Below are 14,361 nucleotides of genomic sequence, written 5' to 3'. Positions count from 1 at the left end.
GTCAACCAAACCAGGTCAGGACACCTGATTCTGCTCTTTATGAAAAAACAGAAACATAATAGAACATTTACTTTGAAGGTCTTCTCCAATTACTTTCATCGAAATGTGTCTTTTAGAATTTATTATTAAAGATTTTTATAGGAAGACAAGGAATGCAAATCAAAAGGGGACCTCTATGAACTGTAGTGAAATTAAGGGAATCTAAATGAAGATTTCTTCTTTTCTGTGGCTTTATTATCTGCTAAATTTTCCACTAGAGGCCGACATTGCCCTATCTAATGCACAGTGATATATATTGCAATCTGCATATATTTTGTCCAATATACACAGATATGAAAACTTATATCAGAAGATATAATTCAGAAAATGAGACTTGAGGTGATTTATGAATGTGTGTAATATTAATTTATGTTTTATTTCTTCTTTGTTTTCTTGATAATCAATCCTAGAATTGGTTCACAGTTGTATTTGCATATACATACATTGTATATACGTTTACGTATCTACACACCTGCTCTGAATCAGTTCTGTTCTTCCTTCCTTTCTCCCAGTTTTTTTAGTCTCTCCAGCCAATCAGTTCTCAGCTTGTTTTCCTGCCTAATCACCTCATTCTCCTCACCTGAGATTCTCTGCAGTCTCTCCACCTGCAGGTCATCCCCTCATCACATTAGTTTGTATTTCAGTCGTGATTTACAGATGACTGTGTTTTGTCTCCCGCCTGCAGCTCTTCTGTGTGGAGTTTGCATGTTCTCCCCGTGTCAGCGTGGGTTCCCACCGGGTACTCCGGCTTCCTCCCACAGTCCAAAAACATGCACTTAGGTTTAACTGGGGACTCTAAATTGCCCGTAGGTGTGAATGAGAGTGTGATTGTCTGTCTCTATGTGTCAGCCCTGCGATAGTCTGGCGTCCTGTCCAGGGTGTACCCCGCCTCTCGCCCAATGACAGCTGGGATCGGCTCCAGCCCCTGCGACCCGATTGCGTATAAGCGGTTAATGGTAATGAATGAATGTGTTTTGTCTTTCCTCGATGGAACATAAATATTGTCTATATTGTCTGACAAATATGCATTTTCTGCCTGTATTTTAGTTTCAAACATACGATTACTGGTTTAAAAAAAAAAGTGTCTAGTCCCATTGCAAAATATCTGTTTCAGTCACAGAAGCCTTTATGGAAGACAGTTTTAATGACAAAAGGGAAGAAAAAATAACTCCTGCTTAAAAAAAAAAAGGACAGGAGGTGAAAGGTCAAACGTGTGTGTGTGTGTGTGTGTGTGTGTGTGTGTGTACCCAGTGAAGTGTGTCAGTCTCTGCAGTAGCTTCCAGCTGCAGCAGTCTGTCAGCAGAACAGAAACTGAACTGAGGGAGGTTTTTGTACGACGCTTTTTCACTGTGTGAACACATACTGACTGTTGATAACATGAAAACTCTGACAGTAGTAAACTGCTGCATCTTCAGTCTGAACTCCACTGATGGTCAGAGTGAAGTCAGAGTTTGATCCACTGCCTGTAAAACGACCTGGAGTCCCTGACTGACGAGTGCTAGCATAGTAAATAAGCAGTTTTGGAGTTTCTCCATCTCTCTGTTGGTACCAGGCTAGATAGTGGTTTGGGTTGGAAAAATAAACCTTCTGACTGGTCCTACAGCTGATGGAGACGGAGCCTCCCAGAGCAGAGCTCACTGCTCCAGGCTGAGTCACTGTGACCTGTCCTCTGGACTCTGAGGACACAGAGACAGAAACATAAAGCAGCGTCATGGTTTTGTCGGCTTCATTTCAGAGGAACGGATGTTCATAGAGGAGAGGAGTTTGATTCTCTGGACTTTACCTGTGAAGCAGCAGCAGAGGAGAGTCCAGATGAGGACGCAGATCAAAGTCATGTTTCTGATGAGGAGGATTTCTGTGGCTTCTGTTGTCATGAAGGACAGCTGTCAGTCATCCAGTGTTCAACTCTCAGGACTATAAACTCTCCCAGAGCACTGGAGCATGGTGCTGCTGATGCAAAGTGGCTCTCTATGGAAATGCTCTGACAGTGTTCCCAGTCCTGAACTGACTCACATGTTTTACTCTGCTTCTACTCTCAGCAACTCTTTCTCTCTCATTACACTAAAAGATTTCAATAGTGATATGTTTTAATGTATGTTGATGCTGGCATTTCTTTTCTTATAATAAAGTCATTTTCATGCAAATGTTTTCCAAGTATATATTTATTGGTATGTTTGTAAGTTATACTGAGAGATGTTTTTTAATTGTGAGATCTGTTAAAATTTTACTAAAATCTCAGATCATTACCTCTGTAAGCACAATTTGATAATATCTCAACTTTAACAATCTTATTATAAAAACAGGACTGACCAACATGCAGATATGACGAGAGACTAGAACTTAACATATCAGTACCAAGAGCAAGCCTAGCACGTTGAAGCGCCAGTCAATGAACTTGCATGTACAACTGTTCATGTGTCATTATGCTGTTATTCTCCAGGCAAAAACAGCCCATTGAACACCAGCACGGTTACTGCACTGGAAAATGTCCTGCTGACTGAGGCTCATGTCACCTAGAAACTCTGTACCATTCTTAACTCATCAACTTTGCTTCCTACAGTTGATGATGGAGAACCACAGTCCTGTCTGGAGGTGGTTGACACTGTATAGTTGAAAGTGCAAGACTGCCTAACAACCTGTCTGCACAGCCAGCTGAATTATTAGAATTAACACATGCTTTGATTTTAGGAACAGGACAGAACATCACAGTCTACACTGACTCTCAATATGCATTTAATGTGTCATAGCTTTCATGCTTTGGGGAAAAAACATGGTTTTCTTACTTCTACAGGCAAACCGATTGCTCATAAACCTCTCATCATTAACCTCTTGTCTGCGTTACTCTTTCAGCATCATTTGCAATATGTAAATGCAAAGCTCATACAGGCTCCACCGATCCAATGTCACATGGAAATTCAACTGCTGATGCTGCTGCAAAAGCAGCTGCTTTGTCTCCGGCCTCCCCCATTGTGCAGATGGCCCTCTCTGTCCAGAATGATGTTTTCTCCCTTTAATGATGTTTCCTTGCTTCAGACAAGAGCTGGCGCTTGTTTAAATCTGCCTAGAGCTGGCCGTCCTCACAAACTGAGTGACTGAACAAGAAGAAGACTGGTGAGGGAGGTCACCAAGACACCTACAACCACTCAGAAGGAGTTACAAGCTTCAGTGGCTCAGATGGGAGAGACTGCAACTGCTGCCTGGTTCTTCACCACTCGGAGCTGTACGGGAGAGAAAATATGCTCATGAAATCTTGCCTGGAATTTGCCCAAATGTATGTGGGAGAGTCCAAGGTCAATTGGAAGCACATTTTTCAAAAATTTAGCTTTTTGGCTATCAGACTAGACGCTATGTTTAGCGAACATCAAACACTGCACATCACCACAAACACACCATCTCCAGGGTGAAGCATGGTGGTGGCAGCATCATGCTCTGGGGATGCTCCTCAGCAGCAGGTCCTGGAAGGCTGCAGTTACTGTTGCTATGCCTGTCAAGCTTCCAGGGCCATATGCTTCCAGCAGCATAGTTTGATGGACTAGTTGTGCACTAGTAGTGGTAAGAATACTAGTTGACAGGAACCATAACTGTTAAATCTGGTTTGGGTTATCTCATCTAACAGCTAGACAATCATTAGATAGCTCATGTTTGCTAGTTAGCAGCTAACCTTGGAGCAGACATATGTGTGTCTTTTGATCTTGGAGATATTAAGTTGGGAGTGGGCTGTCCCACACTGTTTAATCCTCAGCCAGCAACGCTCCTATTGTTTTTTGAGTTACGGAAAAGGAGAAAAAATGACTCCTCCTGCTAAACTCTGAGGGTACCTGGTGTCAGATTTACAAATGACGTACTCACACCGTTTCACCTTGTTGCTCAGAGCTCAAAGCTTGTCGGACTTTCTTCTCTTAGTGACGGTTGTGAAAATGTCCAAATACAATCCAGCAATGTGAGAAAAGCCGGAGCGTTTACAGGAGAAGAAACAGGGAAAGTCACAAACTATCACCTGAGGGAAAGAAAAAACTCAAAAAGAGGATGTAATATAAATAACAATGCAGGATGTAATCTCTCTGTGTGAGTAATAATGTTTCTCAGCTCCAACAGAAGCTGAAGGACCAGGGGCTGAATGACGACGTCAGACTGAGCTTTAGGAAGCAGGCAGATGGAAAAGTCTTCCACAAGGAGAAGAAGAAGACCAGCTTTAATTGAGATTTGCTGTTAATCAGAGAAAAGTGTGTTTCTTTCCTCAGAGTCCTCGTGTGATGTGTGAGAATAGAGTTGCAACAATTAGCAGATTAATCGACTCGTTGCAGCTGTTTTTAATCATCAAATAATTATTTTAGTCATTTTACCTCAAATATCTGCTGGTTCCAGCTTCTCCAATTTAAAGATTTAATGCTTTTATTTGTCATATATGCTCATAAACTTATATTTACTTATATTTTACCATATACAGACTGTTGGTTTAGTAAATATGAATTCACCTGTTTGGGCTGAGCGCAATTATAACAGGCAATGTTTTATTATTTTTCACATTTTATAGGTAAGATAATATAAATTAGATCTGACTGGAATCAACTCCAGTGAAAATACACCTTTAAACTTTAATGTTGTGTGGAAACATTCAAATCTACTTTCATGAGTAAAAACATTTCTTCATTTGAGTGTAATATATTGCATCAAAACATGCCAAACAGTTCTGTTTTTTCAAATATGAATATTTAATGCTTTTCTTTGTCATATTTGGTCATAGACTCATATTTACTCATATTTAAGCATGTGGGTTTATTAAAACAAGACATTTGAATTCATGTGTTTGTGCTGTGGGGATTTATAACAGAGATTTTTGACTAATTTCCTGACATTTCATCGATAATATTAATAAGATTAGATCACACATATTCTTTATGATGAGATAAGATACTTCATATGTTTTGTTTTTTAAATTAAAGTGTCACTGGGAACAATGCCATTAAGACATTTTTTAATAAAAGTGAGTTTATAATGAAATAAAATAATATCCAACAAAGTAATGTAGTGAAAATTTATGAAATGACACAATATATGTAATGAAATAACATAATAATGTCTGCAATGAATTCAATACATTTCTTTAGTTGTTTCACAAATTGTTGGTTTATTTATATAGCCCTGGAGTGAAGTCAGCGAGTCCCTGATTCTGTATGAGAAACACTATTAATAAGCAGTGGCACACAATCATAGAACCCCTTGGTTCTGTCAGGCCCAGCACCCCCATGAGCACCTGGGCAGAAACCATCCTTTTATTTCTAGCACCATGTGCTGTAACCCTCAAACTTCACAGCTCCAGTTGTGTTTTACCCCAAGAATATGACGTCATTTAGCCCCGTGTCTTCTCCTCCCTCGACACTCCTTGAGGCAGACAAGGAGGTACAAAACCAACAAATATGATCCATCCTATAGTTTTGGGTTTTCTATTTGTTGGGTGTTCCCTCCTTTGCCCATCTACACACCTGCTCTCAATCAGCCTCATTGTTGTTCCCTGCACCCAGAGTTTTTTTTTTTTTGTTTTGTTTTACAGCCAATCACTTCCCGGCTTGTTTTCACCTCAAGTCCCCCACCTGAGCTTTTCCTCCACCTGCGCTTCATCCCCTCATTAGATCAGTTTTTATTTAAGTCCAAACTTTCAGTGGACTCAGGTTTCTTTTGCCTCCTTTCTTAAGCTCCTTTCTTAAGTTTGCTGCATTCTCCTGCATTTGCCTCCAACTCAAAAAAGAGACCTACAAAAAAAGATTATAGGAATATGTAGACATGTCAGTAATTAGCCTCAATGCAAAACATTTGTCTGTCACTCACACAAGCCTTTACAGACGTGAAAGCTAAGTGATTCAATTTATGGGACAAACTATTAATTTCATACACAGAATATGGCACTTAAAAACAATATTCTTTTTTCAATTTCATCCGGTTGGCTTCAGCATGATCAGTTTATTTTACCAGTGAGCTTCAACCAGTGACTATTGTGTGTGTGTGTGTGTGTGGTCAGTGAAGTGTGTCAGTCTCTGCAGTAGCTTCCAGCTGTAGCAGTCAGTTCAGTTTCTGTTCTGCTGACTGAGGGAGGTTTTTGTACGACGCTTTTTCACTGTGTGAACACATACTGACTGTTGGGAATGTGAAGACTCTGACAGTAGTAAACTGCTGCATCTTCAGTCTGAACTCCACTGATGGTCAGAGTGAAGTCAGAGTTTGATCCACTGCCTGTAAAACGATCTGGAGTCCCTGACTGACGAGAGCTAGCATAGTAAATAAGCAGTTTAGGAGTTTCTCCATCTCTCTGTTGGTACCAGGCTAAATGGTGGAGGTTGCTCCCAACATAAACATTCTGACTGGTCCTACAGCTGATGGAGACGGAGCCTCCCGGAGCAGAGCTCACTGCTCCAGGCTGAGTCACTGTGTACTGTCCTCTGGACTCTGAGGACACAGAGACAGAAACATAAAGCAGCGTCATGGTTTTGTCGGCTTCATTTCAGAGGGACGGATGTTCATAGAGGAGAGGAGTTTGATTCTCTGGACTTTACCTGTGAAGCAGCAGCAGAGGAGAGTCCAGATGAGGACGCAGATCAAAGTCATGTTTCTGATGAGGAGGATTTCTGTGGCCTCTGTTGTCATGAAGGACAGCTGTCAGTCATCCAGTGTTCAACTCTCAGGACTATAAACTCTCCCAGAGCACTGGAGCATGGTGCTGCTGATGCAAAGTGGCTCTCTATGGAAATGCTCTGACAGTGTTCCCAGTCCTGAACTGACTCACATGTTTTACTCTGCTTCTACTCTCAGCAACTCTTTCTCTCTCATAAGATTAAAGATTTCAATAGTGATATGTTTTAATGTATGTTGATGCTGGCAGTTGTTTTAGAAATAGACATTTTTATGCAAATGTTTTCCAATTATATTTTCATTTGTGCTCGCGGAGGTAATGATCTAATATTTTAGTAAATTTCCAACAAATCTCACAAATTGAAAATATCCCTCATTACACAATTTATACAATCTGATGAGGTCTTAATTTTAACAATTTTACAATAAAACAACAATAGATTATGGTGGTCAAAAAGGATGACTTAAAGTAATGTAAAAATGGCCTTTAAATAAATCAACAGTCTGAATGTAGTTTTAGAGTAATAGATACAATAGTATATCATCAGCATAGAGGGATTCAACATAAATCTCATGTGAAAGATTTACTTAATAATGTGTTTTTGTAAAACCTTCAGTTAAAAGGCAACACAAGAGAATGTAAAATTGAATGCCCTTGCTGTTTTTTATTTATGATCTGGATACAAAAAGTCTTTATTGCAGACTTTGAAATAAGTTTGAATTTGCGGAAATTAAACATCACACACAGCATTCTTGAGAATCAAAATCTTATTTCTTAACTATAGATTGATTGTCCATAAATTAGACTAATTTATTTCACTTCATTTATACTCATTTAATTAGTATAAATGAAGTGATCCAGTTCAACACTGTTTATGGTTTTCAGATAGATGAGAAGGATAATAATTTAACCCTGAGGAAATGGTTTAAAGAATAAAGTTCTGGTGCAATTATAATTTTTTTTATAGCATGCCTGTTAAAAGTTCAGACATCAAGACTGTTTGATTCAAACACAGAGTAGGTTATTAATGGATTTTTTTACAAACAATATAGTCAATAAAAATATGAGATTCAGGTTATTTCTGTCAATGTACCTTGTTTTGATGATTTAATTATGTTGCATATTTAAAGTTTTTTTTTTTTTTTTTTTTTTAGCTCGAATTTCTCTGCAGCTGTTGAGTCAGATCAGTTCCTCTTTATATGAGGGAGGTTTTTGTACGACGTTGTATCACTGTGTGAACGGGTTGCTGTAACCACTCTGTGAACAGTAATAATCTCCTGCATCTTCAGTCTGAACTCCACTGATGGTCAGAGTGAAGTCAGTTCCAGATCCACTCCCACTGAAACGACCTGCTACTCCAGACTGACGACTTGTAGAAGAATAAATCAAGAGTTTGGGAGATTCTCCAGCTTTTTGAAGGTACCAGTGAAGGTAGTTACTTATACCTGAACTGGCTTTACATCTGATAGAGACAGTCTGTCCTGGAACAACAGACTGAGATCCAGGAGACTGAGTCAGGATGATGTCTCCTGATGAACCTGGAAAACATGAAAAAAATGAAAAGTGTTAATGAGACAAATCCAGCTCGGAGAAAGATAATTAACATCCAAATATCTCTAACATGCAGAACAGATGGAAGAAGGTAAATGCTGTTTGTTTCACTGTTTCTCCATCACAGCAGAACATCATTGTGGTGAACCTGGTTTGATCCTGAAGCAAAGTTTTCAGAAGAGAGTCTCACCCTGAACAAGGAGCCCCAGGGTGAGCAGCAGTAGAATCAGTGATATCTTCATTGTGCTGCCGGCGTGTCAGTGTCTCTGAAAGGCCTGGACAGCCACTGATCAACACTGGCCTCTTAACAGCTGGGAGCAGAGAGGCAGGACACATATGCAAACACACAGAGGCAGAGAACTGTCAACCAAACCAAGTCAGGACACCTGATTCTGCTCTTTATGAAAAAACCAGAAACATAATAGAACATTTACTTTGAAGGTCTTCTCCCATTACCTTGCTGGAAATGTGTCTTTTAGATTTTGTTTTTAAAGAATTTAATAGGAAGACAAAATGCAAATCAAAGGGGGATCTCTATGAACTGTAGTGAACTTAATGGAATCTAAATAAAGATTTCTTCTTTTCTGTGGCTTTATTATCTGCTAAATAGTTTCCACTAGAGCCTGACATTGCCCTATCTAATGCACAGTGATATATATTGCAATCAGCATATATGTTGTCTGATATACAGAGATATGAAACCTTATATCAGAACATATAAGTCAGAAAATGAGACTTGAGGTGATTTGTGAATGGTGTGTAATATTTAGTTATGTTTTAATTATTTTTTATTATCTTGATAAATAATAGTAGAATTGGTTCAACGTTTTATTTGCATATACAGACATTGTATATATATGTTTACGTATCTACACACCTGCTCTGAATCAGTTCTGTTCCTCCTTCCTTTCTCCCAGAGTTTTTATTCTCTCCAGCCAATCAGTTCTCAGCTTGTTTTCCTGCCTAATCACCTCATTCTCCTCACCTGAGATTCTCTGCAGTCTCTCCACCTGCAGGTCATCCCCTCATCACATTAGTTTGTATTTCAGTTCTGATTTTCAGATGACTCAGTTTTGTCTTTCCTCGATGGAACATGAATATTGTCTGTATGGTGAAGCAAAAGTGCATCTTTCCTTATTTTAGTTCCATTTAGCTCCATACTATCACTGGTGTAAAAAATAATTGCATTGCAAATGGAAGGCAAAAGATTCTGCACACAAGGATCTGTGCAGTCGATTAGACTCTGTAGAAATCTTCATCAGGTTATTCTACAGGATGATTTTCATTATCTCACCACGGTCGACTTGTTCTGTTTCTTTCATTAAGTGCAGAAAGTTGTTACAAGGTGAAAAGGCCCAAACACATCTTATGGATCCACTTTAAATAGAGCTAGACTGAGGTTGCAATGACAGCTTTAGTAATGAATAAAACATATATATTCTGGGAAAGGCTGCAGGAGATATGTTGTTGTTTTTCATCTCAATTTGAAAAGCATAAACAATTTTTCCTTCATTCTATCTGTAAAAATTTAAACTATGGTTTATTATCATTATAATATTTATTATGTTTAAGAGTGTATCTGTGTGTGTGTGCGTGTGTGTGTGTGTGTGTGTGTGTGTACTCAGTGAAGTGTGTCAGTCTCTGCAGTAGCTTCCAGCTGCAGCAGTCTGTCAGCAGAACAGAAACTGAACTGAGGGAGGTTTTTGTACGACGCTTTTTCACTGTGTGAACACAGCTTGACTGTTGATAGAGTGATGACTCTGACAGTAGTAAACTGCTACATCTTCAGCCTGAACTCCACTGATGGTCAGAGTGAAGTCGACTCCATTCCCCGCTCCACTTCCACTGAATCTGGAGGAGATTCCAGAAAATCTATCTGATGTGAAGTACATCAGAAGTTTAGGAGCTTCTCCAGTTTTCTGATGGTACCAGGCCAGGTAGTATTGTGAGCCAGTGTAGTGGGTAACCTTTGTACTGGCCTGACAGGGAATAGAAGCAGTTTGACCCAGCTGGACAGATTTAGCTGCTGGCTGAGTCAACACAACATTTTGTCCCACAGACCCTGAGGAGAGAGAAGAAACACTGGACATGAGATGCTGAGGTGAAACTCTATAACAATCCAAATGATTTTCACCTGAGAGAAAGATGATCTTTCTCACCCTGAGTGAAGCAGAGGAGAGTCCAGATGAGGATCAAAGTCATGTTTCTGATGAGGAGGATTTCTGTGGCTTCTGTTGTCATGAAGGACAGCTGTCAGTCATCCAGTGTTCAACTCTCAGGACTATAAACTCTCCCAGAGCACTGGAGCATGGTGCTGCTGATGCAAAGTGGCTCTCTATGGAAATGCTCTGACTGACTCCAACAGGGACCTGGATTACTCTGATAAACTGATTGATCCATTGATAATCAGCATAATCAGAGTGTTGTTTCAGGACGTTTAAATGCAGTTTTTATTTGGTTTTCCATCTTGGAAACTTGGTCTCGAAATGTTCGATTCAGGGTCCCAAGAGCCGGCCGGAACAACTATAAAAAGTCTGTTATTACCTGTTACATATAGGTGTTGATCACAGGATGACTGCATCAGACACTTCATATGTTATTTGCCCCAATGTATTATTTGTATATCTCATTGGCTGCTACCTGCCCATTAGTACAATTGTATTTTTACGATTCTGTGTATTGTCTGTTTTTAAGGTGTGATGTGTTAAAGGCATTGTATGTACCTGGAGAAGCCAAATACACTTTTCCAATGAAGTCAATCTAAGCTAATTTAATATCTGTATAATTAAAACAAATATACTGTCTTATATAAAAAAAATGTGCATTCGGACATCTGTTGTTGTTATCAGTTTTCATGTTATCTGTAAAATCTTCTAACAGAGACCTATCTTGGTGAGTTTGTTTGTGTCAAAGTCAGAGAGCCGTGTCTCTCTACAGTGAGAGGTTTTTGTACGGCGGCTCAATGAGTTTGTATCACTGTGGTTGACTTTTGGTGGAGGAACCGGACTGGATGTTGGAAGTAAGTCAACTGTTTATTTTAAAAAAAGTTTCTGCACAGATTATCATTATAACTTTGTATAATTAATTTATCTTGTGTTTCTTGATGTTTAGTTTTCCACCACAATGATAACTGTTATGTTGAATTAACTTCATGAAGTAACATTGAACAAAGTGGAGATAAAGATTGGAGATACATTTTTTATGTAATCCTTATATTGTGTCATGTGTTGTTGCAGTTTTTTAGTCTTTCATTAATTTGAACAGTTTACTAAATAATGACTGAAATCCACATGAATAACATTTAATTATCCATCAGTTTATTTTCTGTATTTATTTATGTTAACTTTACGTACTTCTGAACTTCGTATATATAGTGTAGTTCAGGTCTTTCATGTTGCTGCTGATGAGAGTTTAAAAATGTTGCCTGCTTGTTTTATTTCCAGTGTAGTTTGATATATTTCAGCTCATTCTGTACGATGATTCTCTCTGTGCTGATATGCATGAGAGGCTTCTTAAAGGGAAGTGAAACAATGTGTGAGTGAGTGACTGGTGGAGCAGAAAAACCATCTGACAGAAACTCCTTAAAGGAGAAGATCAACTCTCACACAGGAAAGGTGTCCAAGTGTCTGCTGGTTGATTGACAGCTGTGTGTTCCCGCTGTCCTCTAATCTGATTGGTGTCTCCTAGGTGATGCCCGTCCCACCCTGACGGTGCTGCCCCCCTCCACTGAGCAGCTGCAGCAGGGGACGGCCACGCTCATGTGCCTGGCCAACAAGGGCTTCCCCTCAGACTGGAGTCTGGCCTGGAAGGTGGACGGCAGCAGCAGCAGCAGCAGCAGCAGCATCAGCTGGGAGCAGAGCAGCAGCCCCGGGGTGCTGGAGAAGGACGGCCACTACAGCTGGAGCAGCACCCTGAGGCTCTCTGCAGACCAGTGGAGGAAGGTGGGCTCTGTGACCTGTGAGGCCACCCAGGGCTCCCAGACTCCGCTCTCAGAGACTCTGAGGAGAGACCAGTGTCCCCAGTCCTGATCTGACTCACTGGTTTTACTCTGCTACTGCTCTCAGTCTGCACTCTGTAACTCTTTCTCACATGTTCTTGCTTGTGTTGATGCTTTCAACATTTTAAAACAATAAAGATTGGATCATGTGTATTATAAAAGTATTGTGACTTCTTTTGTTTGACATACAGATTATATTCGGAACATTCATCAGATTAACAAACAGAAATGACTACAGTAACAATTCAGAGTACTTTTTAGTGTTTTTAAGAGGTTTTTCTTGCAATGTTGTTCTATTTCATGTTAATTTTTTTGTCTATTCAAGTAGTTCATACCCTTGAAGATGTGATTTTTAATGTGTTGTTAAATATTCTGAAGATCTGAAATAAAAAATTGAAATAATAATAGAAATGATTCACAACATTAGAAATAAGAAGAAGCGTATCGTCAGCATGAAGTGTTATATCATTAATTGAATTTGGGATTACATGTGTTATATATTTGGAGCATGAATCAGGTTAAAGTGCCAAACTGACAATCATAAGTAATTTTTTTCTAGATACATTTTTAATAGTTTTAAGACTGTAGACATGGTGCAGCTATTTCAATTAATATAAATCACAAAGCTATCAAATTTAACTAATTTATGCTCTTGAAGGTCCATTTGTTAAGTTAATATGTCAGTAAATTTGTATTTTTACCCAAAATATTACATCATTTGTAATCCTATGTTCCTAATATCAATGGTGCCCTGTTGAGAGGTATCCATACACACATTTTTGGACATCCTAAAATCCCTACAGATTGGTGCCCCGTGTGAGGCATTGTACAGTAGGCAATAGTTCTGCACTTTGTAACTCTCTCTTTGTTCTTGCTTGTGTTGACGTTTTTAATATTTTAAAGCAATAAAGATTTGATTATGTGTATTATGAACGTGTCTTTTGAATTCCTTTCTGTGCCATATACATGTATAAGATATAACATTCAGTGCCAGAACTATAATGTCCACAGTACTTTTCAGTGGTTTTAAGAGTTAACTCTTGAATTGTTCTTTCCATTTTTTTGTTCATTAATTAAACTAGTTAAAACTGTGAGATCATTTCAATAGTGAATACCAAAGATCTCTGCTTAAACTAATTCATGACCTTGAACATTAAATGTTAAGTTTGGTGTTAAATGTTACCTTTTAATTATTCTGAAGATCTGAACTGAAAACATCTAAATAATAGAAAGATTCACAAAATTGGAAATAAAAGTCAGCATATCATCTGCATGAAGTGATGTAACATGAAACAAAAATGAGATTTTACACAAAAAAATCAAGCCTGGCCATTTTTTCTTTGATACCTCTCAGAGACCCTGAGAGAGCAGTGTTCCCAGTCCTGAGCCTAACCTTCATTAATAAACCACTACTGTCTAACTTTGCTACATTTTTTATATTGAGTAAAACCTCTCAGTCTGTTTCTAAAACAAAAGTAACTTCAAAACATACAACTTAATTAATATTGTGATATTATTTTTTGGAGCTGTCAAAGTTATCTTAATAATAACACGTTAACGCAAATTCATGTTGACGGCAATCTTTTTTGTTAACGCATGTTCTGTGTGTATGACCCCTGTTATCTGTAGTTACTGTCAGTGTGAATGAGTTACCATGGAGACGTTCAGTCTCAGATGCCACAGAGAGACTCCTCCCCCTCGCCCCTCGCATTACCTCATAGCACATGCACACTTTATTTATTGTTTGTTTTAATTTATTTGTTGTATCACCCTGTTTCAATCCCACTAAGAGAATGTTTCTGTGAGCCTTTATTATCCCCATGTGAGGTTAGACGGTTACACTGTGTAAGATTATTCACTATAAGTGTGAAGGATCTTATTTAACTCACCAACCTTTTGTTCAATATGTCTTTTGATGTGATAATTAGGTCAATCATTTTGTGTTGAGCTGTTTAGTTAACCTTAACACATGTTAAGTTGGACACTACATGCTGCTAGTTTTACTGAGTCATGTTACATTCATCTGTTGTTTCTTTTTGGGCCTCAGCTTGCCATGTTTTGGTTTCAGCATATTTTTTGAGCATGCAACATCTTTCGGGATATATAAATATATTTGTGTGTGTTTATAAAAGTTTAAAAGTCAATAATT

The 14,361-nt window shown here is 38.7% G+C and overlaps 1 pseudogene and 4 gene segments (V, D, J or C); 1 reads left to right on the top strand and 4 right to left on the bottom strand.

Annotated features, from left to right (window-relative positions):
- Positions 1–1,383: 1,383 nt before the first annotated feature.
- Positions 1,384–1,911, bottom strand: LOC131984401 (Ig kappa chain V region 3381-like). The segment is given in 2 exon segments: positions 1,384–1,715; positions 1,823–1,911. Coding segments are annotated over 2 exon segments (384 nt in total).
- Positions 1,912–6,072: 4,161 nt separating this feature from the next.
- On the bottom strand, positions 6,073–6,517 carry LOC131984895 (Ig kappa chain V region 3547-like). The segment is given in 1 exon segment: positions 6,073–6,517. A coding segment is annotated over 1 exon segment (369 nt).
- A 1,326-nt stretch (positions 6,518–7,843) lies between these two features.
- Positions 7,844–8,457, bottom strand: LOC131984400 (Ig kappa chain V region 3381-like; annotated as a pseudogene).
- Positions 8,458–9,933: 1,476 nt separating this feature from the next.
- LOC131984399 (immunoglobulin kappa variable 4-1-like) lies at positions 9,934–10,454 on the bottom strand. The segment is given in 2 exon segments: positions 9,934–10,277; positions 10,375–10,454. Coding segments are annotated over 2 exon segments (387 nt in total).
- A 735-nt stretch (positions 10,455–11,189) lies between these two features.
- LOC131984910 (Ig kappa-b4 chain C region-like) lies at positions 11,190–13,130 on the top strand. The segment is given in 2 exon segments: positions 11,190–11,234; positions 11,903–13,130. A coding segment is annotated over 1 exon segment (270 nt).
- The last annotated feature ends 1,231 nt before the right edge of the window (positions 13,131–14,361 follow it).

The sequence above is a fragment of the Centropristis striata genome, chromosome 14 (genome assembly GCF_030273125.1).
Source record: "Centropristis striata isolate RG_2023a ecotype Rhode Island chromosome 14, C.striata_1.0, whole genome shotgun sequence".
Taxonomy (NCBI): domain Eukaryota; kingdom Metazoa; phylum Chordata; class Actinopteri; order Perciformes; family Serranidae; genus Centropristis; species Centropristis striata.
Note: the sequence above shows the minus strand (reverse complement) of the source record. Positions and strands in the feature narration are given on the sequence as shown.